The sequence below is a fragment of the Peromyscus eremicus genome, chromosome 7, assembly GCF_949786415.1.
Source record: "Peromyscus eremicus chromosome 7, PerEre_H2_v1, whole genome shotgun sequence".
In the NCBI taxonomy this organism is placed as follows: Eukaryota; Metazoa; Chordata; class Mammalia; order Rodentia; family Cricetidae; genus Peromyscus; species Peromyscus eremicus.
This window is the reverse complement of record NC_081422.1, coordinates 17,002,061-17,029,965: the sequence shown is the minus strand read 5'-3', so window position 1 is coordinate 17,029,965 and position 27,905 is coordinate 17,002,061. Positions and strand designations below refer to the sequence as shown.

The 27,905-nt window shown below is 53.2% G+C and overlaps 1 protein-coding gene across 2 annotated transcripts in view; it reads right to left on the bottom strand.

The window, feature by feature from the left end:
• The window catches only part of Pde4a (phosphodiesterase 4A), a 52,122-nt gene extending 25,391 nt beyond the window's left edge, over positions 1 to 26,731 (bottom strand). The window contains exons 1-2 of one of the 2 annotated variants that reach the window (XM_059267414.1): positions 26,644 to 26,731; positions 25,384 to 25,587 (exon numbers count right to left, since the gene is read on the bottom strand). In XM_059267414.1, the coding sequence (XP_059123397.1) occupies positions 25,384 to 25,463 (80 nt within the window). In that variant the 5' untranslated portion in view covers positions 25,464 to 25,587; positions 26,644 to 26,731. Of the gene's footprint in view, positions 1 to 25,383; positions 25,588 to 26,583 lie in introns of both variants that reach the window. The other variant, XM_059267413.1, reaches the window with a different exon arrangement.
• Between the last annotated feature and the right edge of the window lie 1,174 nt (positions 26,732 to 27,905).

Here is a 27,905-nt window from a genome sequence, read left to right as displayed (position 1 = left end):
CGGGCCTCTACACAGGAGCTCAGGCCGCCGTTTAGGGAGGATGAGACCCACACAGACCCTGAGAAGGCTCTCGGCGGGCATCCTGGTGGCCAATCTGCTGCCCCTAGGGAAGCAGTGCACGTCAGTAGGAGCGCAGGGGCCTTCGCGGTAAGCAGATGGTCCCCTGGGCACCGCTGTTTGTGCTTCAGGCCTGAAGGTCCCCTGAGCCGAGGGCAGGCACAGGGGACGGGACTGGGCTGCTGAAGTGAAGCCTGGGGAGAAACAGGGAGTCAGCTAATCCTAGACTGCGACCAAGCATAGAGACCTCAGTTTGTTCCCTGGGACTTCCGTCCTGGAAGAAGAGACGTGACTTCCACAGCTGTCCTCTAACCTCCACGTGGGTACTGTCATACCCATGCCCACACAATACGAATGTAAGGAGAAAAGACCCCTGCCTCTCCTGCCTGTCACTGGCTCCTTGGAGGTGGCCCAAAGTCAGCCAGAGAAATCTCCACAGGAGGAGAAGTCACAAGCTACACTGAGGGAGGAGCGGAGGCTGGCGCTAGAACCACCGGCCCAGGCAGCATGGGTACAGTGACCTGCTCTAGACTCTCGCTCCCACCTCGGGAGGCCACAGTCAGGTACCAGCCACAGGGAGACCTGCGTCTGGACCACCAGCAGGGGCATGGGAGACACGCCAGGCCCGGCCACGGCACCTGCGCGGCAGGCTAGCTCTGCGAAGAAGACGGGATGCTGGGGTCTCCCACGCCACACAGCCTCACCCAATCAGGGAACTTCAGGTTCAGGGACTGACTGACCCTGTCTCAAAAAAGTAAGGTGAGAGCCGGGCGGTGGTGGCGCACGCCTTTCATCCCAGCACGCGCGGGAGGCAGAGCCAGGCGGATCTCTGTGAGTTCAAGGCCAGCCTGGACTACCAAGTGAGTTCCAGGAAAGGCGCAAAGCTACACAGAGAAACCCTGTCTTGAAAAACAAACAAAAAAAAACAAAACAAAAAAATAAATAAATAAATAAAAACAAAAGCAACAGCCGGTGATATGGCTCAGCAGGTAAAGGTTCAGTCCCCAGGACCCGAACAGTGGAAAGGGAGAAGGGACAGACACCTGTCCTAATGACTTCTGCATGTGCCACCTCAGGAAATAAAAATAAACAGATAAATGTAATCATAAAAAAGAACCCAAACACAAACAAATGCTATTAAGTGCCCCATGATAACTAAATATGTCCACATATGCATCGTTATCCCATTTTCTAGACCAAAAACCCCCAAAAACTGACAATAAGGAGGTCAGAGAGGGTGGGTGGGGCTGGGGCTGGGCTCAGTGGTAAGGTGCTGCTTGGCACTCACAAAGCCCTGGGCTCCGTCCCCAGCACGCCAAGGGGCGGAGGCAGACCATCAGCTATTCAAGGTCACCCTCAGCAACACAGCAAACCAGAGGCCAGCTTGGCTACTAAACAAGCAAACCAAACGGCTGGATAATTTGGTCAGGGTGGCTTTGAACCTGGGGCTGCTGGGCTCTGCACTCCGGGGGCAGAAACCGAGGACCAGCCTGCTGCCTCCCAGGCTCCTTGCCTGTCTCCACCTGATTGCCTTAGAGGAAGTGCCAGGAAGCCTCTATGGAAAGGACTGGTTTGCTCTGTGAAGGTCACGGGGAGGTTGAGTGTCAGCTCTGGCAAGCGTCTGCGGCGGGTTCACGGTGCCAGGTGCCACTGATGTTTGTGGGACTGGATGTCAAGTCTTGGAGCATGTGATAGGTCTAGGGCAGGGGATCCCTGTGTGTCCATACCTGTCATGCAGAACTACCCAGGAGGGGGAGGGGCAGGTGTCTGTCTGTCCCCATGCTCCTGTGACCTCGTGAGAAAGCCCCACATAGACACTGTGGCTGTCCCTGACCCAAGTGGTTACGAAGTGTGTGTGTGTGTGTGTGTGGTCCTTCCTGCCTGCAGGAATGTGTATACAAGAGGCTTGGGAGGGTTTGGGTGACCATGGCTTCCTGGGAAAAGCAAGGTGCATACCAGGCTGTGGAGGGGTGTTCGGTAGATGTTAACATCTGTGATCGCCTGTCATGGTCATGGGTCCCTTGTGGGTTCTCCCAGTGCCTTGACTAACCTGGAGACCCTGTCTCGTCTAGAATAGCAAACACCTGTGACCCAGCTTAACCCAAATGTGGGTGTGGCCGCGTGTGTGCTTGCTCTGGACACAGCGTGTCTGTGTCCATCGAGGTATCTGACCGGACTGTGCAGCGAGGCAGGGAGGACTTCCCAACTTAAAGGTCACTTCCTGGCCGCAGCTCTACCCACCCCGTTCAAAATGCCCTCTGGGTATTCAGACACTTTCCCTCACCTTCCCCCACACACCAGGGCTTGCTTGCAGTCTGAGAGCCCAAGCTGGGGGGAGATGTGTGTGGAGAAACCACGCAAGGCCTTAGGGACCTGGCTCTTGGCCACAGGCTTGGGAATGGAGCCCAGGTGAGGTGACAGGCTGGACGCCCACATTTGCTGCCAGGCCGAGTACTAGATACTCAGGTTGAGGGGAACGGAAAGAGCCAAGGAACCCCCACCCTGAACAGACAAGCTGAGGTGGAAACTAGCACCCATTTTTGGAGCCCTACATGAGCAGGCACCCACATTTTTAAGGTTAGGGCAGGGGGCAGGGTCCCTAGCTAGATGTGGGAAGTTACTTAGGGGACTCCCCGAAGGCTGGCTACTCTGGAAAGGGTCCTCTTTCCCCAAACAGGCAAGAGCACCTTCAGGTCGCAAAGAAAGGCACCTGGCTGCAGGCCACCCACCTGATACATCTGCCAGGAGGGTGTCGTAGAGTGTCCTCCTCGCTGAAGGAGAAGTGGCTCAGTGACTCTGGTCCCAGGGGCAATGCCAGGGCCGGGGGTCGGGGCCGGGCCCGGGGTGCCGCACTGGAGCGCATGGGAGCCAAGCGCGGCCGTCGGGGCCGGCATTGGGGACCAGCTGCTGCACGGGGGGTGTGCAAGCCAGGCCTGAGGAGCCAGAGATCGCCGGCACCGCCTCCACACTTGTGTCCTAGCTCCTGGCACCACCCATGTGGCCCCCCGAGGGACACGATCCCCGGTGCTCGCGTCCTCCTCACGGGTGTGTGTCCGCAGCGCCTCCCTCCTTCCTGCAGAAGGGCCCTGTGAAACCGAGCGCCCACTTCCCGCCGGTCCCTCCCGGGCTTTAGGGACGCCCGGGGCTCCGGTTTCCCCGGCTCCTAGCCCGCGGCCCTCCCCTCTGCCCCGGCCCCGCCTTCCACCCCTCCCTGGCCTGACGTCGAGCTGTGCCACCCTCCAGGTCTCAGATCGCCACCAAGCGCCCGCGGGGAACCAGACACACCCCAGAGGGCGGAGTGCAGGGCTGGGTGATCAAGACCCTAGGGAGGGACAAGGTGACAGATGCTGGGAGGTGGGGATGGGAGTGGAGGCGGAAACACAGGGGCAGGCACAGAAGCAAACCAAGGGACCCTTAGGTCCCCCACACCTTGCCCCATCCCAAAGGCCAGGCCTCTCCTCTGCTGTCCCCGCCCACTTCTTGCCCAGTGCCCAGGGTGACTTCCAACAGTCTGTCCTAAACAAGTATGTGTAGAGAACAGGGCACAGGGCTGGCGGGGAGGAGACCCAGCAAAAACCTGGGCCGACCTCCAGACTACCACAAAGTTCGGTCTCCAGGAGAAAGGGATGTTTGGAAGGCACACCGGATGTGGTTTCTAGGCCTGGCTCCCTCAGGCTTCCTGTCCCCACAGCCCATCACATTCTGGCCAAGCAACCATCCATCATCCCTCAGGGCACAAGGTGGCATCACTACCAAAAAAGACCCAGGGGAGGGACTGGTGACATGCAGGGAGGCAGAGCTGGGGAGAGGAGGGACAAGTCAAACCTACCCCCACAAGGCAACAGAATAATGTCATTCCACAGGCTGTTAGAGGCTAGAAGAACTCAACACAAACGTGTTCCCAAGTGTGGGAGCTCAAACCTACAACCTGAGCATCCTGGGTCAGCCTGAGCTACAGAGCAGCACTGTGTCTTAAAAGTCCCGGACCGTAAATCTCACACAGAGGGCTTGGCCTGAGCCGGGATGGTGTGGTGTGACTATAACCCCAGCACTCGGGAGTGGCAAGAGGGTCAGAAGTTCAAGACCATCCTTGGCTAGACAGTGAGCTGGAAGCTAGCCTGGGTTACATGAGACTGTGTCTCAAAACAAACTCCAAACACAGAAAACCACATCTGGAGCAATGGCTCATTGGTTGAAAGCACTGGCCGCTCCTCCAGAGGACCTGGGTTCAATTCCCAGTATCTACATGGAGGCTCACAACCATTTGTAGGGGATCCCATGTCCTTGTCTGGGCTCCAAAGGCACCAGGCGCACACATGGCACACACCAGGCACACTCACACACATAAAAGATGATTAAAATTAAAAATAAAAAAGCTAAGTAAAAAAAAAAAAAATAAAAACAAGAAAGAAAGAAGGAAAAGAAAAGAAAAGAAGGGCATGGTGGCACACACCTTCAATCCCAGCCTGGTCTACTAGTGAGGTCAGGCTAGCCAGAACTGAGCAGTCGGACTGAATCTGGTTCCCAGCACCCACACCGAGGGGCTCACAACTGCCTCTAACTCCAGGTCCAGGGGACCCAGCATCCTCTTCTGGCCTCCATAGGCGCCCGAACTCGTGTGCACACACCTAAGTGCACATAACTTAAAAGATAAATCTTATATTTATGCTTATGTGTGTGTATGAGTGAATGAGGCACTGAGTACAGGGCTTTGGTCCTCTGTAGCTGGAGGTACCGGTGTTTGTGAGCCCCAGGGTGTGATGTGGTACTGGGAACTGATCCTCAGCAAGTGCTCTTAACCTCTGAACCATCTCTCCCGTCCCTAAAAAGGAAAAGAAAAGAACACAAGTCCCGGGGTCACAACGGATGCTGGGTTGGCCTCAAGTCCCCCAAGGGATTACCACAGCTTCGAGTAAGCACAGGAAGTGGGAGAGACCCTGCGTTTATTGAGCACCTACTGCATGCCCTATCAGATTTCTCCACAGCAACCCTGGAGGGCAAGATGATTTTTATCTCTATCTCAAACGGAAGAGGAAAAGCCAGGCTGCTGTAAGCCCCCTCTCCAACCCCAACGGACAGCTATGCTGGCTAGCCAAGAAGGGCCTCGAACCCGTGGCTAGAGAGGTGTGCACTCACCCGGCCCACGCCTGGCGGCCCCAGTCTTGCACACTGCCACGGAAGAGCCGCAGGCGTCTGTGCGGCGTGGAGGAGGATGTGCTGCAGAAGAACGCAGAGGCCGCGGAGGGCCCGGGCAGGAACGCGTCGTCCTCGGCCGCCACCTCCAGGCAGGCGGCCGTGCGCGGCTCACGGCGGCGACCCGAGCCCCGCAGCGCCATGCGCCTCCCGCCGCTTCGGCCCTTCCGGCTGAGCTCGGGCCGCCCTCGGGGCGGAGCCCGGCCGGGGCGCCTCAGACCTCAGGAAGCCCAACCACCTTCCTCCAAGGCGCGCCGCTTGGGGTAGCCACAGATCCCGAGATATCCCCCCTTCTCCTAGCACCGTTGTTTTCTGAGACATCCCACTCCCAACAGGGTACACCAGGATTCTCAGAGTGCACCCACAAATCCGGGTGGTGTTCTGAGAGCCCAAGGGGGTCCCTCAGACATCAGCCACTGACACAGCAACTCGGGTTGACTATTTATTAATTTTTGGGGAGGTGGAGGTCTGGTTAGCCTGGAACATGAGACCAAGCTGGCCTTGAACTCACAGAGATCTACCTGCCTGTGCCATGCAATTCGGGGATTAAAAGCGTGCGCCACTATGGGCAGCCAGCAGCTTAGATTTTTTTTTCCCAAAACTCTCCTAAAGCGCGCAGAACCATCACCAGCACCCCTTGCCTCACCTCCCACAGGCAAAGGCAATGTCCACAAGCCAACTGGATCCTCCAGATCCTAAGTCCATCACCTACGGCAGGAAGTATTTCCACATTCCCTACATGACCCTCCACCCTGCAGGGGCTCCACCACAGCATCCCCCAAAGTGCTGAGTCCCTAACGTAAGCTTGGGGCTATCTCCGGACACAAGGCGTGTGTGCAAACCACGGTGACACTACCACACGCTGAGGGATCCCAAAGGCACCAGGGGTGTAAGTAGGCTAATCCATGGCTCTTGGGCCAGTCCTAGACTTTAATTCTTGCTTTATATTATCTATTTATTGTTCATTATTTTATTAGTGTGTGTGTGCACTCCTACTTGTGAGAGTGCACACAAGCATGCATGGCATATAATGTGGAGGTCAAAAGACAGTCTTCAGGAGTCACTCTCCTTCCGCCGTGTGGGGCGCAGGGACTGGATTTAGGGAGGCAGACTTAGCAGCAATCATCTTTACCCACTGAGCCATCCCACTGGCCCCAGTCCCAGATTCTAGGGCATAATCTGACACATCTACAGTCTTGGAAATGCCTCAGAGTGCCACCAAAAGTTCCCATTCCTTTGCTTGCCTAAGCAGTCTCATGCAGCCCAAGCTGACCTTAAACTTGCTATGTGGCAGTCTGAGTTTAAACTCCTAATCCCCCTGCCTCCACCTCCTCTAGCGCTGGGATTCCAGGCATGAGACACCATGCCCAGTATATTTGGTACTGAGGATAGAGCCTAGGCAGGCACCGTATCATCTGAGCCACACCCGTGGTGTTCCTTCTACCTCCTAAGGACCTAGAAAACCAGGCATAGTGGCTCACGCCTTTAATCTGGGCACTCTGGAGAAAAAGGCGGGCAGATGTGTATGAGTTCAAGGCCAGCCTGGTCTACACAGCAAGTTCTAGACCAGCCAGGGCAACGTAGTGAGGCCCTGTGCTGAGAGACAGAGACACAGAGACAGAGACAGACAGACAGACATACACACACACACAGCAACCCTAGAAGCCAGGACTATCCGCAGCCCCTATACACATCTAAGCCTCCATCAAGTCCTGCTCACCCTACTTCATGACTAGGTTGCTCTGATTGGTCAATAAATAAATCACTGATTGGCCAGTGGCTAGGCAGGAAGTATAGGCGGGACTAACAGAGAGGAGAAAAGAAAGAACAGGAAGGCAGAAGAAGTCACTGCCAGCCGCCGCCATGACAAGCAGCATGTGAAGATGCCGGTAAGCCACGAGCCATGTGGCAAGGTATAGATTAATGGAAATGGATTAATTTAAGCTATAAGAACAGTTAGCAAGAAGCCTGCCACGGCCATACAGTTTGTAACCAATATAAGTCTCTGTGTTTAGTTGGTTGGGTCTGAGCGGCTGTGGGACTGGTGGGTGACAAAGATTTGTCCTGACTGTGAGCAAGGCAGGAAAACTCTAGCTACATAAGGTGGGTGGAGACAGGATCTCGCCCCACTTTTTAGTCTGAGGATTCGTAGAGGTAAGAAGTCACTAGTGGCTGTTGCTCTGCTTCTCTGATCTTTCACGTTATTACCCTGATATCTGACTCTTGGTTTTTTTTATTGATAAGACTAATTAGGATCACCCTCCATTTCTTTCTTTCGGTTTTTTGCTTTCTAAGATTTTAATATTTTTTTTTTAATTTTCTATGAGTGTGTGTGTGTGTGTGTGTGTGTGTGTGTGTGTGTATGTATGTATGACACATGGAGGTCATAAGAGGGCATCAGGTACCCTGGAGCTGGAATTATAGGTGTTTGTACACTGCCCACAGTGGGCACTGGGATTTGAACTCAGGTCTTCTGATAGGGCAGGAAGCCTGCCTTAACCACTGAGCCATCTCTCCAGCACTTTTCTTTCGGTTTTTTGAGACAGGGTTTCTCTGTGTAACAGGCCTGGCTATCCTGGAACCCGATCTGTAGACCAGGCTGGCCTTGAGCTCACAGAGATCCACCTGCCTCTGCTTCCTGAGTTCTGGGATTAAAGATGTGTGCCACCAAAGCCCCGCACACCTGGCCCTTTCTGTACTGTGTGTCCAGCACTTCCTGCTGTGATCCCAAACGTACAAGAGCCGACAAGGCGGCTCACTGGGTAAAGGAGCTTGCTGCCAAGCTTGACAAACTAGGTTCAGTCTCAGAACCCACATGGTAGAAGGCGAGGACTCACTTCAGAGGATGAACTTGGGATTTCCACGTAAGTGCTGTCACATGTGCGTGCCCACAGTAACCAGTGTGCACACACAGCACTCACCAAGCCAGGCATGGTGTCGCACACATTTGATCCCAGCACTGGGGAGGCGGATAGATGTGAGTTTGAGGCTGGTCTGGCCTACAAAGCAAGTTCCAGGCCAACCAGAGAATCATACATTCAAAAAAGGGGTGGTGGGGGGAGGAGCTTTTAAGGGAGACAGCCTGTTTAAGAGCATGTCAAGGTCACATGACCTGTGAGTGGCTGAGTCCGAATTTAAAGCAGTGTGGTTTTTCTTGGTCTGCTTTGGTTTATTTGAGGTCAAGTCTCACTCTGTTAGCCCAAGCTAGTCTTGAACTCCTGATCCTCATCTCTCTCTCCCCAGTGCTGAGATGACAGGAGTTGGCACCACACACCCCTACCCCAGAGTGCCAGCCTTTATCATGAGGCCCTTATGAAATGGCCTTTGTAGACTTTTAAAAAACCCCAATTGTCTTCCCCATAAAATGGTAATGACTGTATATATAATTATATATATTACCGTCAGTTGTCCCTGTAGCTGACCATTTCAAGTCCTCAGAGCCGTCCAAGCACAGACTGGAACACTTTTGAGGCTGGTACACATTGTGAGCCCAGCACTGGGTAGTCGGAGAAAGGAGGGTCAGGATATTCAAGGTCATTTTGGCTATATAGTGAGTTCAAGCGCAGTGGATCTACATAAGATCTTGTCTCAAACACCCGAAAGCCAAAAAATTTTTTACTCTTTCTAAAAGACTTTATTATTTTGGGACCTAGAGAGATGGTTCAGCAGTTAAAAGCATGTACTGCTCCTCCGGAGGACCTGAGTTCAATTCCTAGTATCCACAACTGCTTGTAATTCATTCTAGCTCTCGCCAGAACCCCTGTGGGCACAAACTTACAAACAATTAAAAACAATTAGCTGCGCTTGGTGATGCATATCTTTAATCCCAGCACTCCAGAGGCAGGTGGATTTCTTGAGTTCTAGGCCAGCCTAGTCTACAAAGCAGGCTCCAGCACCTCCTCCGCTGCTGGTGGGAGTGCAAACCTGTACAACCACTGTGGAAATCAGTATGGCGGTTTCTCAGAAAATTGGGAATCGATCTCCCTCAAGACCCAGCCATACCACTCTTGGGCATATACCCAAGGAATGCTCAATCATACCACAAAGATACATGCTCAACTATGTTCATAGCAGCACTATTTGTAATAGCCAGAACCTGGAAAAAACCTAAATGACCGTCAACTGAAGAATGGATTAAGAAAATGTGGTACATATACACAATGCAGTACTACTCAGCAGAGAAAAACAATGACAGCATGAAATTTGCAGGCAAATGGATGGAACTAAAAAAAAATCATCCTGAGTGAGGTAACCCAAACCCAGAAAGACAAACATGGTATGTACTCACTCATAAGTGGATACTAGATATAAAGCAAAGAACAATCAGACTGCAACCCACAGATCCATGGAGGCTACATAGCAGGGGGGACCCTAGGATGACTGTGGCTTATAATGAGTTTTGGTTTTACTCAATCACTGGGCAAGCATATTTTACTATTAGGATAAGAATTTGTATTTTACCAAGCTGATGATTAAAAAAAAAAAAAAAAAAAAAAAAAAAGGTTCCAGTACAGCATGGGCTACACAGAGAAACCCTGTCTCACAAACCCAAAAATAAGTAAATAAAATTAAAGAAATATTTTGATTATTTTTTATGTTCATGTCCTGTGTGTGGTGGCGCCAGAAGAGGCCAGAGATGGTGTTAGATTCCTGGAGCTGGAGTAACAGGCAACGGTGAACTGCCAGATGTGGCCGATGGGACGAGAACTCAGGGCCTCTGCAAGAGCAGCAAGCGCCCTTACCTGCTGAGCCATCTCTCCGGCCCTTGTTTTTATTTTCAATCGTTTATTCATTGATCTAGTGTCTGTGGGTGTAAGTGTGCAGGCCACAGACAGCTTCCAGAGTCCATTCTCTTCCACCATGTGGATCCTGGGAAACACACTCAGGCCGTCAGCTGTCACAGCAAGTGCTCTTACCTGCTGAGCCAGCTCTATGGCCCAAATTTGCTTTTTAAGTGCATTTGGAGCTGGCTGTGGGGGTGTGCACCTGTCACCCCAATATTTGAGAGGGTAAGACAAGGGAATCAGGGGTTGAAAGCAAGTCTGGCCTATATATGGAGACTCTGACTGGGGGTGCTGGGGAGTGGGGAGCCCTAGAAATGTCTCAGCAGGTAGAGGCAGCTGCCAGGACTGCAGACCTGAGGACAACCTCTGGAGCCCACACAGTGGGAACAGAGGACTCCCAACGGAAGCCTACACGTGAACCATGATACGCACCTCCATCCCAAAATAAGTAAATAAATGTAAATTTTTAAAAAGTGTGGGGAGCTGGAGAGTTGTTTAAGTAGTTAAGAGCACTGTGGCTAGGCGATGGTGGCACATGCCTTTAATCCCAGCAATTGGGAGGCAGAACAGGAGGATCTCTGTGAGTTCAAGGCCAGCCTGGTCTACAGAGTGAGTTCCAGGACAGGCACCAAAACTACGCAGAGAAACCCTGTCTTGAAAAACAAAAACAACAACAAAAAAGAGCACTGGCTGCTCTTATAAATGACCTGGGCTTGGTTCCCAGCACCACAGAGTGGCTCACAACCACCTGTAATTCCAGGTCCAGGGGGATCTGACACCCTCTTCTGGACTCTTCCAGCACAGCAAACATATGGTGCATAAACACATATAGGCAAAACTCCCATACACATGAAATAAAAAAAAAAATTTTTTTTTTTCAAAATAAAAGTTTTCTGGGGTTGGAGATTTAGCTCAGTGGTAGAGCGCTTGCCTAGCAAGAGCAAGGCCCTGGGTTCGGTCCTGAGCTCCCCCCAAAAAAAAATAAAAAATAAAAAAATAAATAAAAGTTTTCTGGCCAAGGAGGATTGTGTTGAATTTGTATAGAAACAAATTTCTACAGAAGCAAGGAGAATGTCATAGACTGCAGTTGTGGCAGGGGTGTCCTGGAATCCATGACACCCCAGGGATGTCACTCAGTGGCAGAGTACTTGCCTAGCACGTGTGAGGCCCTGGGTTTCATCCCAGTATGGCAAAATAAATAAATATAAGCTTGAAATTTTAGACTGCATACAGAAATCCCCAGGAAGCAGCAGTCTTCACTCCAGATGTGGGGTCACATGGCTGCAAACTTGGGTTTCCCACCCCTGGCCCTACTGACATGTAGGGGTTAAGTGACCTTTGTCATTCTAGGTGGCTGTCCTGTGCAGCAACTGACCGTCCCTTGCCTCACCCACTAGATGTCAGCAGCACACTTCGCTATAACGGCTGAAATACGTACAGCCTTGGCCACTTCCTTGGAAGGCAAGAAGGCTGACGTTCGGCCTGAGAATCTCTGCCTCAGTCCCTCTAAGGTCCAGGCACCAAGCACCAGGACCCAGGAAAGTTCCAGTTCAAACGAGAAGCAGGCTGTTCTTGCCCACTGACCGCTGAAGTCCCTCTGCAGTCTGTTGTAGTTGTATTGCGTTGTTTAGAATGCCCTTGGTGGTGGGTTGTTTTGTTTTGTTTTTCTTCAAAACTGGGTTTCTCTGTGTAGCCCTGGCTATCTTAGAACTCACTCTGTAGAGCAGGCTGTCCTGGAACTCAGAGATCCGCCTGGCTCTGCCTCCCAAGTGCTGGGATTAAAGGCGTGTGTCACCACTGCCCAGGTAGAAAAGAGGCAGTGGTGGTTTTGTTTTTGTTTTTTAAGATTTATTTATTTATGAGTGGTGGTGGCACATGCCTTTAATCCCAGCACTCGGGAGGCAGAGACAGGCAGATCTCTGTGAGATCAAGGCCAGTCTGGTTAAAAAAAAAAAAAAAAAAAAAAAGAGAGATTTATTTCTTTAATGTGCATATTGTATATACTCTGTGTGAAGGTATCAGATCCCCTGGAATTGGAGTTACAGTCGTGAGCTGTTGTGTGGGTGCTGGGAATTGAACCCTGGTCCTTTGGAAGAACAGCCAAGAACTAAGACCATTTCAGAGATGCAGAAACCAGAGGCCAGAAAAGGCAAGTCACTTGGATAGGGTTACCTAGCCTAGAAGAAGTAGAGCTGGATTTTTAAAACTACGTATTTTTATTTTATATCTACAGGAGCTTTGCCTGCATGTGTATACTGATGACCACAGAGACCGGAAGAGGCTGTCAGACCCCTGAACAGAGCTGCCGTGTGGGTGCTGGGAACTGAACCCCGATCCTCTGGAAGGGCAGCCAGTGCTGTAAGCTGCTGAGCCAGCTCTTCAGACCCCTAGGGCTGAGTTTCTAAAAATAAAAATAAATTTAATTTCTTAGAATGTATTTTATTCTTGCCAGGTCTGGTGGTGCACACCTTTAATCTCAACAGACGCAAAGGCCAGTGGATTACTGAATTTGAGGCCAGCCTGTCTACAGAGAAGTTCTAGGAAAGTCAGGGCTACACAAAGAAACTCTGTCTCTAAAAGCAAAGAGACAAAACTATTTTATTTTTAATGATGTGTGTTGTGTGTGTGTGAGTGGGTAATGTATATGCAGGGACCACAGAGGCTAGAAGATGGTGCCAGATCTGGAGCTGTGGTCACAGGCAGTTGTAAGCCTGTGCTGGGAACTGAACCTGGGGCCTTCTGTAAGAACAGTGCGATCGAGACAGGGTTTCATGTAGCCCAGGCTGGCCCGGAACTGACTATACTGTAGGAGCTGAGACCTTGAACTTCCGATCCTCCTGCCTCCACCTCGGAAGTGCTGGTTCCAGGTGTGACACACTGTGCCTGGCTCATGAGGGGCTGGGATGGAAGTCCATGGCTTTGTTATTCAAGCAAGCATTGTACCAATGGACCCATAAAGCCAATTTCTTCTTCTGCTTGTGGTGCCCACAGAGGCCAAAACTAGGTACTGGATCCCCTGCTCATCCAAAGGACCCAGGTTCAACTCCCAACAAGCACATGGCAGCTCACAACCATTTGTAACTCCAGTTCCAGGGGATCCAATATCCTCTTCTGGCCTCAGCAGGGCACCAGGAATGCACATGGTGCACAGACATACATGCAGGAAAAACACCCATACATACAAAATAAAAATTTAAAACTGTATCATTCCTCCAGCCTTGACCTGCAGAGTGCCAGGATTACAGGTGTGGCTGTCACACTCGGCTTCAGTCCCTTCCTAGGACGTCACTCCTGACAGGACCTCGAAGTCGCCTCCTTACCTCCCTCTCACTATGCTCCAGGACTTTTGCACTGGCCGTTCCCTCTGCCACCGGACACACGGACACACCCATACTGCATCTTCATAGGTCTCTACTCAAATGTCACCTCTGCAGAGAGGCCTTGCCTGACCTCAGGACTCCTCTGTGCTTCCTGTCCCACACGTCATCTACAGTTATCTGATGGCTTTGTTATTTCTGCCCCAACCACTGTCTGAGAACTCCAGACAGCAAGACTTTTTTTTTTTTTCCTTTTCTTTTTTGAAGCAGGGTCTTAGGTACCAGGCCGGCTTGGAACTCACCATGGGACAGTGTATTACGGTGTTCCTGATCCTCCTTCACGTGCCTCCTGAGTGCTGACTGACAGGGGTGTTTTCCAGGGCTAGGGATGAAACTGGGGCTTCTCGAGTGCTGGGCAAGCATCCATCAACTGAGTCTAGACAGCAGCAATTATGAGCCAAAGCCCTGAGTGGTACATCTCTGCAAAAAAGGTTCCTGGCAGATGAGGAAGCAGAGGACACCAAGCAAGGGAGGGGCGGGGTGGTTGTATTTGATTTACTTCATACCAAGAGATTCAGCAGATAAAGGCGCTTGCTGCAAGCCTGAGTTCAATCCCTGGGACACATATGGAAGGGCAGAACTTATTCCCACGAGTGTGCCCTCCAACATGCTCGCCGTTGGCGCCCCTGCACGCCCCTCAACACAGAATAAATCTAAGAAAAGAAGTATATATAAATCTAAGAAAAGAATGCCATAAAAGAAGTAAAAAAAACATCTGGAGAGATGGCCTAGCAGTTAAGAGCACTTCTGGCTCTTCCAGAGGACCCAGGTTCGATTCCCAACACCCACAGGTCACCAACTACTTAACTCCAGTTCCAGAGGATCTGACACCCTCTTGTGGCCTCTGAACACACTGCACACACACGATACACAGACAAAAGATACAAGCAGAGCAACCATATACATCAAAAATAAAAATAACTAAAATCTTTTTTTTTTTTTTTTTTGGTTTTTCGAGACAGGGTTTTTCTGTGTAACTTTGCACCTAAAATCTTTTTTAATGATTTATTTTATGTGCATGGGTGTTCTTCCAGCATGTATGTCTGTGTGAGGGTGTCAGATCTCTTGGAACTGGAGTTGGAGAGAGGAGGAGACAATTTGTCTCAGGTCTAAGGCTGGGAATTGAACCTGGGTCTTCTGGAAGAGGAGCCTGCACTTTTTCTTTTTCTTTTTCTTTTTTTAGTTTCTCAAGACTGGGTTTCTCTATGCACCCACGGTGGCTGTCCTGGATCTTGTTCTATAGACCAGGATGGCCTCAAATTCACGGAGATCTGCCTGCCTCTGTCTCCCGAGTGCTGGGATTATAAGCAGCCACATCTGCCCAGCTTTTTTTGGCTTTTTGACATAGGGTTTTTCTGTGTAACAGCCCTGACTGTCCTGGAACTCTCTTTTAGATCAGGCTGACTTTGAACTCACAGAGATCTGCTTGCATCTGCCTCCTGAGTGCCAGGATTAAAGGTGTGCGCCACCACCGCCTGGCAAGGAGCCAGTGCTCTTGGCTGCTGTACCATCTCTCCAGCCCCAATGAAAATCTTTGAAAAAAAAAAAAAAAGTAGCCAGGTAGTGGTAGTGAGCACCTTTAATCCCAGCACTCGGGAGGCAGAGCCAGGCGGATCTCTGTGAGTTCGAGGCCAGCCTGGGCTACCAAGTGAGTTCCAGGAAAGGCGCAAAGCTACACAGAGAAACCTTGTCTCCAAAAACCAAAAAAAATAAAAAAAATAAAAAAATAAAAATAAGAAATAAAAACCACAACAACCAAGTAGGAACCATGGTATCCGATGCTCTCGCCCTAGCAGCAGGTAGCTGCCCCCAGGCCGTGTCCGGGGGCCTGTGTCCGGTTGTCTCAGTCTGTGGACACGGAGGTGTCTCTGCAGCAGTAAAGGGAGTTTTCTTTTGACTGACAGCATTTGAGGAAATGCTTCTCCAAAGAGTCCTTGGCTGCCCAGGCCCTGCATCATTAGACCACAGCCCCGTGGACAGGCTCTTCTTACTCATTATAGCTCTGTCTGATGACAGAAACAGGTTCAAGCGCTGGGGCTGGAGCCCAGTGGGTAGCACGCTTACCTGGAATCTCTTTAGCCCTGGGTTCTGCCTCCAGCATCAAGCAAAGGAAGCACAGTGATACACTCTTGTAATCTCAGCACTCAGGAAATGAAGGCAGAATCATCTGGAGCTCAAGGCTATCCTGAGCTACACAAGACCTCATCTCAAAAAACAAAAGCAGGGAGGCCAGGCGTGGTGGCGCACGCCTTTAATCTCAGCACTCAGGAGGCAGAGGCAGGTGGATCTCTGTGAGTTTGAGGACAGCCTGGTCTACAGAGTGAGTTAGTTCCGAAACAGCCAGGGCTATGTGGAAAGACTGTCTAAAATACCCAAAACAAACTGTGGTAAAATATTATTTTAAGCTGTGTTACTTTTGTTTATGTTGCATTTGTTTAACTCTGTGAAGCTGTGTTACTGTGCCTGTGTAAAACATCTGATGGTCTAATAAAGAACTGAATGGCCAATGGTGAGGCAGGAGAAAGGATAGGCGGGGCTGGCAGGCAGAGAGAATATATAGAGGGAGAAATCTGGGAGGAAAAAGGAAGTAGTATCCAGAGAAGGAGAACTCCAGGGGCCAGCCACCCAGCTAGACAGCAAGCCATGGAGTAAGATTTTTTTTGTTTGTTTGTTTTGTTTTTGTTTTTCGAGACAGGGTTTCTCTGTGTAGTTTTGGTGCCTGGTCTAGATCTTGCTGTGTAGACCAGGCTGGCCTTGAACTCACAGAGATCCACCTGGCTCTGCCTCCCGGGTGCTAGGATTAAAGGTGTGCGCCACCACCACCCGGTAATAAGAGTAATATTTACAGAAGTAACAGAACAGAAAAGCCCAGAGGCAAAAGGTAGAAGGGATAAGTTAAGGAAATCTGGCTAGCAACAAGCCAAGCTAAGGCTGAACATTTATCATTAAGAATAAGCCTCCATGTGTGATTTATTTGGGAGCTGGGTGGCGGGCCCCCCAAAAGAGTAAAAGCAAACAATACAAACAAAACAGAACAAAAAACAAATAGACAAAAACCAACAGCAGCAGGGGATGAAGAGACGGCTCCAGGAGTGAGAGCACTCTCTGTTTAGACATGAGGACTTGAGTTCAAATCTCTCACACTCATGCAGAGGCCAGGCCTGGCCACATGTGCCTGTAACCCAGTGTCGGGGGCTGGAGAGAGGGCCGTCCCCGGAAGTCCACTGGCCAGTCAGTCCAGCAACAACTTCAGGCCCCAGGATACAAGCTGTCTCAAGGGAAGAGAGCAGGAGAACAGTGTCCTCCTCCGGCCTCCGTAGCACAAGCACACACAGACACCACGCACCTGCTCAAAGTACAAACAGTAACAGGGCTGGGGAGAGAGTCTGGGTCCTGGAATCCAGACTAAAACAAAGAAATCGGGATTGGAGATTTAGCTCAGTGGTAGAGTGCTTACCTAGCAAGCTCCTCAGCTGGGGGGTGGGGGATTTAGGGACTGGAGAGATGGCTCAGCAGTTAGGGCACTGGCTGCTCTTATAGAGGTCCCAGTGTTTGATTCCCAGCACCCACACAGGGACTTACAACCATCTGTAACTCTGGTCCCATTGGATCCAACACATCATGGGCACAACATGCATGTGCTGTGCAGACACACATACAGGCAAAACACCCACACACATAAAATAAAGAATAATAAAGTTTTTAAAGGAAGAAATCTGGCAGTGGCCACAGCCTGTAATCTCAGAGCCAGGAGGGGTGGAGACTGGGGAGACACCATCTCAAAAAACCAGGTAAGCCAGCTGTGATGGCACACATCTTTGAGGCCAGCTTGGTCTACACAGAAAGACACAAACAAAAGTTGATGGCTTCTGAAGAACTCAAACTGACGTTGTCCTGTGACTTCCACTCGCACAGAGACACCTGTGTGGGGAGCTGGCCAGCAGCCAAGCTAGGTTCAGGGAAGGAATCCATGCCAAAGCAAGGTGGGGGGGCTAGAGACAGGGCTTAGTGGCTAAGAGCGCTTGTTGGTCTTGCAGAAGACTCGGGTTTGGTTCCTAAGATCCACACGGGCAGGTCACAGCCCCTCTGACTCCAGCTTGAGGATCTGACATCTACTCCTGATATTCGAAGGCACCTGGATGCACCTGGTACACATACGTACACTTAGGTCCAAACATAAGATAAAATACCTTAGTGTGTGAAAACACCTGCCACACAGACTTACGGAGCCAGCGTTTCCACGGAACTCATGCTGGGAGGAGGGGGCCAGCTCCTAGGTTGTTCTTCATATTTGCTCTGTGCCCAGTTCACACCCGGATCACACGCAACAAAATCATAAACATATGATCAACAATAACTATAAATAAATAACCATAACGAATGGAGTTTTTGTTTTTTGAGACAGGGTCTCACTATCTAGCTCTGGCTGCCCTGTAACTCACTCTGTAGACCAGGCTGGCCTCTAACTCACAGAGGTCCCCCTGCCTCTGCCTCCTAACTCCTGGGATTAGAGGTGTGCAACACCATGCTCAACCATATGCACAATAAGAAATAAAATAAGGTGGAGAGCAAAAGAGGAACACGCACAACACTGTCTGTTTCCACACACACGTGCATACAACACTCACATAAAATAAAATGGGGCCTGTAAGATGCCTCAGGGGGAAAGGAGCTTGCATCCAAGCTAAAGATCTGAGTCCTGGCACTCCTGTGGTAAACTGAGAGAACCAACTACTGCAAGTAGTTCTCTGGTTGTCACTTGAATGCTCAAACACACACACACACACACACACACACACACACGCACACGCACACGCACACACACACGCACACGCACACACTCACACACTCACATACAATGTAATAAAAACTTATAATATATAAGGCACAATACACTAAAAACAAGGCTCAGAGAGAAACAGTCCTTGCTCCTATATCACACAGGGAGGACACCATCACATCTCCCTGCTGTTCCAGAGTGGGGACCTGGCTCTGTCTGTAACTTCAACCCTGTTATTTCTCTGCGACCTTGGCCACCTTACTCTGGGGAAGAAGCTCTCAGAGATGGCTCAGGGATTAAGAGCTGGTACTGGTCTTGCAAAGAATGGGAGATTGAATCCCAGAACCCCTCTGGAACTGCAGTTCCAGATGATTCCATGCCTCTGGCCTCTTCACTAAGAAGCATATACCCCATCCACCCACACACACATAATTTAAAAAATTCAAATACCTAGGCATGGTGCTGCACACCTGTGGCCCAGCACTCAGGAGGCAGAGGCAGGAGGATCTCCGTGAGTTCAAGGCCAGCCTACATAGCCAGCTCCAGAACAGCCAAGACTACACAGAGAGACACTGTCTCAAAACATAAAAAACAAAAACAACAAAAGGCAAGTATGGTGGCGCAGGCCTTCAGTCCCGGAACTTCCCAGGGCAGAGGCAGATGGGTCTTTTAGAGTCAAAACCAAAAAAAAGTGCTCACCCAAGGACGTTGCAAGCTGTACCCTAGAGGTGGGAGTCAGGCTCCCGACAGGGCTGGGAATCGTTCCTGGGCCAACTTTTCTTTTAAGTTCCTCCGGGAGTGTCCGCCAAGCGGCTGTTCCCGCTGCAGTGACCTAAGGCTCGCGGAGTTAGGGGACACAGCCCCGTCCCAGCCTGCGGTTGGCCGGCCTGGCGCCCAGCTCCCCGAGGCATTCAATAAGCATGAAATAATAATATGAGAGCCAACGCTGCACGTTTCTCGCACTCCAGCAGAGGGCGCTCCAAGAGCCCAGCTCCCCGCGCAGGGCCAGGCCTGTGGCGCGCAGCAGGGACCACAAGGGCAGAGGACCCCAGTGGAAACAGATATCACCCACGAGAGAGACACCAGCCTGCTTGTGTGCACGTCCTTCGTAGGGAGCCAGAAAGCGTTCCTCTGGAGGGGAGAGTGGGAAGGTCCAACGAGTGGTAAGAGGCCAACCCAGTGCCCCCTCTCTCCTGCCTCTGCCTCTCCTCTTCTTCCATCTGTCTTTTGACAGATCGCAGCGGGGATGTGACTCAGCCCCAGAGGCCGCGCCAGGAACGCCGTCTCGCGCACCCCCCCACCCCGCCAGATCTGAGGACCTAGTGCAGGCGCCACCTCGAAGAGGAAAAGTGACCCCCTCTGGGGGTTCTTACAAGCCTAGCAGGGTGGCTGCACTCTTCTCTGCGCCAGTGGCCTGGACTCCACCACGGAGGGAGTCGGGGGTTCCCTGTGTGCGCAGAAGCTGAACGGGTTTGTTCTCGGTCCTCTTCCTCTTTCTGTGCAGGCCGCAGGCACCAATGCCATCTTCCAGTCCACAACTCACTTAACTGTCCCAGCTGCGGCCTCCGCAGGCCACAGACTTCCCGCAGGGAAACCGAAACCCGAGCTGGCTCAGGGATGGGCTGAGATTCCTGTTTTTGATTTCTCACAACAGGACAAGCCGCTTTCACTGCGGCCTCCTCCTTTTTCCTCTAAATTCAGGGGCCTCGGGCAACAATCTCTGCAAAATCCTTCACGCACACCGGGAACTCTCAAACGGATTCCTCCTGGGTAGTGCCTAACTGGAAGCCCATGTTCAGAGGGCGCTCCTGCAAAGGTACCTGGGAGACCTGAACCAGAAACTCCGAGCTTGAGGGCGTAGAAAGGGATTTTTGACCTCTTTGACTCATAGTTTCCTATCAGTCCAACAGGGATCCCACACAGGCTGCTGGCAAGGAGCAGGGTAAAGGTGTGTGTGTGTGTGTGAAGGAAAGGCCCCAGGCCTGGAGCCCAAGGGTGAGCCATTGAGGACAGGGCACATGAATTATAATTATTACCACTCAGCCACTCTTCATCAGACAACAGGGGGCCAGGAAGTCCCTAGGGCCTTAAAGGAGACTAGGGCCTGATTCCTAGCGCTCCACCCCCTGCGCCATCTCAGAGGCTCTGAGCCTCTGGCTTGGCATTTCCTGTTGATGTGAGCTTTGTGTTTTGCTTTTTTTTTTTTTTTTTAAACACAGCTTCCCTCTCCTAGTTCCCTCTGAGAAATCTCAGGAGTCTGAGGCTGGCTTCCTGGTGGGGACTCGGGGAGCTGGGGTTGGGGAGTATGAAGTGGGGGAGTCTTTGGAGAGCTGTAGGAAGGGGGGGGTCCCAGAAGGATCTAGGAAGATTGCAGTCATCGTCTAAAGGGACCTTGCTTGGGGACTCCAGGCATGAGAAGCCCAGATATGACATCTTACAGATGCTCCAAAGGAATAGGCAATTATGGTGTGGTTAGCTGTCAATCACCCAGCGGCCTGGAGAACTCACAGTCAGAGCCTGGGGCACCTTTTGCTGTGGCTTCAATCACTGAGACTATCCTAGGTCAGGAAGACACTAGTAATTAGGGTACCCAGGGCAGATGGTGCATGGCTTATCAGAGTGCTACTGACTGTTAGAACTGTCCCTAGTCTCAGGTGACTGTGCAGGGTAGAGTGAGGCAGGACTGTCACAAGTTCAAGGCCAGCCTGGGCTACTTAGTGAGTTCTAGGTTAGCCAGGCTACTTTCTTGTCTCATAGGGTCTCAAGTCACAGGCACACATCCCACCCCAAGCCCCCGAGTCTGTGGAACACATACGGTCACCATGGAGGTGTCCCCCAGAACAAGGAAACCATCACACAGTTATTGTTCTGGAAGCACACAGTCACTATGCCACATTAACTCTATCTCATGATATGACACACAGTCACTCTGTCACCACTACAGAAGTATGCCAGAGACAGGCATCACTGTCACCATGTCACAGCCCCACTCTGCTGGGTGCAAACACACCACGCCGTTACAGCTCTGTGACAGACACAGTCACCCGGGGACAGTTACAGTAGCCCAGAAGCACACTGCCACACTGTCACAGTCATTGTCCCCAAAGCAGAGTCAGGCAGAGCCCTGAGTCCGGGCAGCCCAAGCCAGTCACACACCTAAGGACCCTCTCCCTGCGACTACCACAGCAGGAATCCCAACTACACCATACCCCTTCACCTGTCACTTCGGAAAGGTGGGAACTCCTTTGATGGGACCTCAAATGCCCTTGGCACTGATCCATGGGGCACCTTGGGGTGCCATTGAGCTCTAAATGCCTGGAAGGGGACTTGTTCCAAATCTTAATACAGGGCTGGATAGTGCTCCCCAGAAGATACCCCTGGATTGCGAACACCAGTTACTGTAAGGCTCCCCTGATGCATTTCTCCACTCCACCTAGAGTGCTACCCTACCTGAAGTAACCAGTGTGGTTCTGCAGGCACCCTCTACGGAATGATCCCTAGGATACCCCACAATGACCCCAGCCCTCAGTGAGTCTCTCCAAGTGGTACCTCCTCTCCAGCAGCTGCTCTGGACCATTACTGGCTAAGCTTGTGGAGAGTCCTAAAGCTGCATGAATCTCCCGATCCCCAACTTCACCCGGGAACCCGCAACAGTAAAAGAGCTGCTGGTGCAGTGGCTCCCCCTCACCACCCACGCGGGTCACGCTGACCCCACCCGCCCCACAGCGCCCCCTTTGGACAGATTTGCGCGTGGTGCCCCTCGCGCGCCTGTGCGCTCTGCGCGCCGGGGGAGTCTCACCGCCTGCTGCTGCCTCCGCTGGTACCAGTGCCGTGGAAGGACGAGGGCCAGGACATGCGGGTAGTCCGCAGGCCTGGCCGGTCGCCAGTGTCCACGGCGTCGGCGCGCTCCATGGGCCGGTGCGGCGAGCGCTCCGGCTCTGAGCGCTCGGCACTGTCCGAGTAGCCGCGCTGCTGGATGCGGATCGGGGTCCTCGGCTGCCGCCACAGGTGCTGGGGGGGCGGCTTCAGGGTGGCCTGGCCCTCCCGGGGCCCAGGGAGAGAGAGAGACAGGCTCCTCTCCGAGGGGGCGGCCGGAGGCTCCATGGCTCCGGCTCTGTCTCTCGGGGCGCCCGGGGGGCAAGGCGTCCCCTAACTTGTCCGAGATCAGCGGCGCCACGGCCGAGGCGCTTGGGGACCCACGGGGGCTCCTGGCCTCAGTGGGGCCATGGCGCCCAAGGGCGGAGAGCGCGGACGGCGGCGGCGCCGGAGTCCTCTCGGTGCTTGGAGCCCGCTGCGCTCTCGGAACCCGGCGCCAGCCGCGACTCCCCGCCCCGGTCCGCCCCTCCCTGCCCCCCGCCCGCCCGGCGACTGTCACAGCACCACCCCCTCCTCCTCCAAGTAGAGGAGCGTGGCGGCCCTCCACACCCACGCACAGCCCAATCCCGCCGGGGAGGGGGCGCCGCCGCGCGCCTATCTCCGAGAGCCCTTTAGAACAGCAGGCACGCTCAGGGACCGAAGAGTTAAAGGGTTAATGGCATCCGGACGGAGACATCCGACTGGTTGGCGGGGTGTCACTCAGCCGCATCCATCAAGGCCGGGGCGGAGTCAGGGGCTGTCGTTTCCTCGTCTCTAGAACCCCAGTAACCCTTTCTCCCAGGCCCCCTTTTCGGGGAGTGGTCCTAGTGCCTCCGAGGCGCCGTGTCTGCAAGCCAGTAGTGCTGCGCGCAGGACCGTGGCGGCCAGTGGCTCCCCCACAGCCTGGCGGGGTGTGAGCGCACGTGGCCCCTTCCGAGGGTTGTCTGTGTTTTCGATGTCGCCTGGAAGTGTGTGCGCGCACGTGGTGGCTGCTCCCGCTGCTGCTGTCGGGGGTGTAAGGATGCGCGCGCACGTGTGCAGCCCGTCGGGAGGGTGGAGCGTCCCATGGGGTCTGTTCCGGTGGCCCCGGGCTGCGCACACCTTCCCACGCGCTCCGGCGCTGTTTTGTGATTATGATGGGAGGATGCTGGTGCGAGGTGTCCACGGGATTTCTCCTCTGTTGTCTGACTGCGACTCCCGAGGGTGTGTGCTGGTGCGTGTCGGTGTGGTCGGCCTTTTGAGGTGTGTCTGTGTCGGGGGTGTGTCCTTTTGGGTTCCCCTGCGGCTGATACACAGGTATCTCTACCTCTTTTTTAATCTTTAAAAAATTCTTCTGTTATCACATTATTTTTGTGTGCATGTGTATGGGCACACGTGTCCCCTACCTCACCATCCAAATGCTACATATCTCAATTCCTCCTGCAGCAAGATTTGGTCCAGCTGTGTACCCTTAGTCCTTGCGAATATCCGTTAGATCGAGAGGGGAAGTCAGAGTCAATCCGCGGGAGTCTCGCCTTCCACCTTGTGGGCCCCGGGAATCGAACTCAGTCAAGCTTGAAGGCAAATGCCTTTACCCACTGAGCCTTGTCACCGGCCCAATTGCCACCCCCTCTTCTTTTAATTATTAAAAACTTCAAAGCGCTTCTGCGAAAGGTAAACTGAGGCAAATGAGAGGGGTAGCTGGGACAGGAGAGCCTTGGAGGGTACACCCCACCTCGGTCGTTTTTAGGCGAGTAAACAAGCGGAGCCTCTTCCCCTCGTCCCCCGCCCTCAGAACCCCCCTTCCGGCACCTAAATCCGGAGTCGCCGTGACTCACGCTCCCGCCTCCCTCAGCGCCGTGCCGAGCGAACGAGCAAAGAGTGAGCGGGGATTCAAGCGCATCCCCATCCCTCCTCCCAGCTCTGGCTGAGCCCTGATGGCTGCTGGGTTTGGGGGGGTTGTTCTCGTGCTCCCCGTGCCCCACCTCCCTCCCAGCCTGGATCCTGGCTCAGGCGCTGCAGTGTCCCCTGGCCCAAGCCCTCGCCCCCGTACGTCCCCCTTCTGATCGCCTAGGGGGACAAGCCTTGTACTCTAGCTCCCCAACCCCGGTTCTTATTAACATACAGGCAACAAACCTTTCCCAGTCTCCAACTTCGTCAACCACTTTTCTCTGGCTGGAGGGGACTCCAAGCGTGGGCTAACGCGCTGCAAAGGAACTGGCCCCCCACCAACAGCCCCAGGTGTTCCCCGAAGCCAGAACTGTATCCGTCCCCCACTTTTCTCAGGAACCTTCTTCCCCCAGGCATCTCAGCGGGATTTGCAAGTGTTGAGGGTGCCCAGATGTACCAAAGTCTTTGGGGATGGGGCTGAGAGGTGTAGCCTTGGCCCCAACTCTGGATGAGGGTCAAGGGCATGTGAGCTGGGACATGGGGGAGCTGCAGCTGGAAGGCTCGAAGCCCTGGGCCAAGGCTCAAGCCCTGAGGCGAAAACAGCTGGACTTGAACCACATACAGGCTGGAGGGTGGGAGAGGGGACTTTTCCTCCCATCTGGAAAGAGTATCATGGCTTTAGCAGAGACCCTCCAGAGGAGTGGACGGGGCTTCCGGGGAGGTGAGACTGCCATGACAACGATGGAGATCTGGGCAGCGGAGGGCTGACAGAGCCAGCTCAGCTGTTCGGCTCTCACTGAGCTCCCAGCCAAGAAGTGGGAGTAGGGCTAGGCTGCCCTGGGAGGACCCGGATGAGGAATCGCTGGAAAGCACAAGAGTGGGCTGCTGAGATGGCTCGGTAGTGAAGGGGCTTGCTGCCAAGCCTAATGACTTGAGTCAGATCCTCAGGACCCACATGGTGGAAGGAGAGAACCAAAGTTGTCCTTTGAACAAGACACACACACACACACACACACACACACACACACACTAAATAAATAAATAATAAAGTAATAAAAATTGTTAAAGAAAAACAAAGAAGTGCGGACAGGCTCAGACTTTTTTCATACCCTGTTGCCCCCATCCCCCGCCCCAGCAAAAATGATAAGTCCTGGACCTACGCCAAGATGCCACCGTCCTGGCTAAAGCTGAGGGATCTGGAATGCTGCCGGCGGGAAAACTGAGGCGGCAGCACCACACACTGGTCACAGGCCAGCCCCTCAGCTCTGCGAATTTGGGGGGCGCCCTAAAGGCTCTGGAGGGGTGCAGACCCTTTCCCTCTGTGTAGGTAGGCTCCTGCTGAGTCGGTGGCTTAGGAAAAAAGGCTCGCTGAAGCTGCCAGGACGCCTCCTCGGAGAGCTACCCCAGCCAGGACAGGCCAGGGGCTCCTGGTCGGCTCAGATCCCACTCTGATCTCCCGCCTGCCTACCTGTTGGCCGCTCGGGTGATAGTTCTGGTGATGAATACTCGAGGCGGCATCAGCCGCGGCTGTGTGGTGGGCCTCGGCATTGGAGGGACCCCAGGATCCAAGGGCTCAGGCTGAGCCCAGCCCCGACCAGGAGACGGTGGCGAGGGCGGCACGGGTCCGCCCCGAGCATGTTGGCACGGAGGACTCTGTGGGCTCCCTGGGCCTCTGTGGAGGGACACGGGTGGAATCGGAATGTGTCTTGCGGGCCTAAATGCTGCGCCCAGGAACACAACTACTTAGCTACCCCAGGGAGCAGCTAATGGGCACATACAGGCCTCTAGTTTCTGAGCCTCCCATGGTGCCCTCCCACACTTAGGTGTGAAAGAGTCTCTTTAAGCCATATAATTTGGAGTGTAGGGGGAACTTATTATGTAGCCTAGGCTGGCCTCCTCCTGCCTCAGCTTACCACATGCTGGCACTGCAGGCCTGTGCCACTTTGCCTCTATTTTACCACCCTTTCCTACCCTACTTGCTTTGCTTCTTTTAGAGTTTCGCTGTGTAGCACAGGCTGGCCTTGAGACCACCTGCCTCTCCTTCCAAGCGCTGAGATTAAAGGCCTACGGCTCTGCATCCAGTACCACCCTTCGTAAGGGATCCACTCGTGTTTTCTTTTTTTGTTGTTGTTTTTTGGTTTTTCGATAACACCATGTAGTTTTGGAGCCTGTCCTGGAACTCACTCTGTAGCCCAGGCTGGCCTCGAACTCACAGAGATCCTCCTGCCTCTGCCTCCCGAGTGCTGGGATTAAAGGCATGTGCCCCACCACCCAGCCTTCCTTCCACTCGTGTTTTCTAAGGGGTTTCCGTCTCCTGCCTTAGTTTTCCTTACAACTGAGACCTACAAGACCTCACCCTGGGCGACCTTTCTCCACCAGCTGGCCAAAACTGTCTCCCGACCTGAGAAGCCACAAGAAAGGCTCCCTGCTCACTATCTTTGGGCTGAGAATTTGTCAATCTGGAAAGCGTGTGTGCGTGCGTGTGTGTGTGTGTGTGTGTGTGTGTGTGTGCAGTCAAAGGGGTAAACTGAGGCATAAGTTCGCTCAAGAAACAGCCACTGTGGCTAGAGGGCTGTCTCCACGACGGACTCTGTGTCTAAGCCCTGCCCCAACCCCGGTCCCGCCCCCGCCCCTGGGGCCTGGGTCGCGATCACTGCCTCCTGCTGACCTGCTGCTCCTCCTCATCCAGTCTCCCTTAGTTTCCCTGTCATCCCCGCTCAAGGGTCACCTGCCTGTGCGGAGGACGAGAGGCACCTTCCCATAGAACCCGCGGGTTCCCCCTGAAGACCGGGTCTGGAACCTTCCCTGCTCCTTCGCTTCTCACTCATCTCGCCCCAGGGTGTGTGTGACGTCGGCGGACGTCAGCAAGCAGCTGACTCAAAGCTTGCGGGAGATGACGCCCTCCCGTTGCCATGACGACAGGTGACGCACACGCGCGCGCGCTCGGGAGGGTGTAGGTGCGGCGGCCGGCCGCTGGGGGCGCGGTGGTCCTTCTGTAGCTCCCCGCGGCCCCACGCTGGGACTTCCCCGTCCGGGAATCCCACGGAGGAGCCGGCCGCGTGCTGCGCGTGGTCCGAGCCGGGGGCCGGAGGAAGCGTTCCTGCGAGCTGCTGGGCTTTCTGCTACACCCAAACCCCCAAAATAGCTGCGGTGTGCGGGGGCCGGCGCAGAGAGAGACGGCGGCGGCTTCTGGGCACAGATGGGGGACGCACAAGGCAGAGGCGCGGAGACAGACAGGGACTGGTGGAAATAGAAACAGACAGACAGGGACACAGGAGCAGCTTGCGGTGACAGGGGGGGAGAGGCTGGCTCCCTTCACACCCTGACGTTGAAGATGTGGTTGTGTGGCCATGGGTCTCTGACTTAACCTCCCTGAGCCTCAGTTGCCTTTTTTCTTTCCAGGCTAGCCTCAGACTTCCACCCTATGACCTTGAACATCTCAGTCCTCCTCCACTTCAGTGCCAGGATTATAGGCTTGCAACACCAAGCCCATTTAAGGGATCCAATTTAGGGCTGCACAGTATGCAAGCGCAATATCAACTGAGCCATATCCAGACTTTTTTTTTTTTTTTTTTTTTTGGTTTTTTTCGAGACAGGGTTTCTCTGTGTAGCCCTGGCTGTCCTGGATCTCACTCTGTAGACCAGGCTGGCCTCAAGCTCAGAGATCCGCCGGGCTCTGCCTCCCGAGTGCTGAGATTAAAGGCGTGTGCCACCGCTGCCCGGCCAGACTCTTTTTTTTTAGACAAGGGCTCATTCTGTAGACCAGGCTAGCCTTGAACTCAGATCCGCTTGCCTCTCCTCCTGAGTGCTACGATTAAAGGCATTCACCAGGTAGGTTTCTGCTTCATACACCGCCACCCTCCACCTAGTGCTCCTCACCTTCCAGGGCTTCCAAAGCAAAATTACAAGCCCACCTGGAACTCCTGTTCTGTAGATTGCTGTTTTTCTGTAGTAGAGATGGCCGCAGTGCTGATATGTTACTTTTTTTCT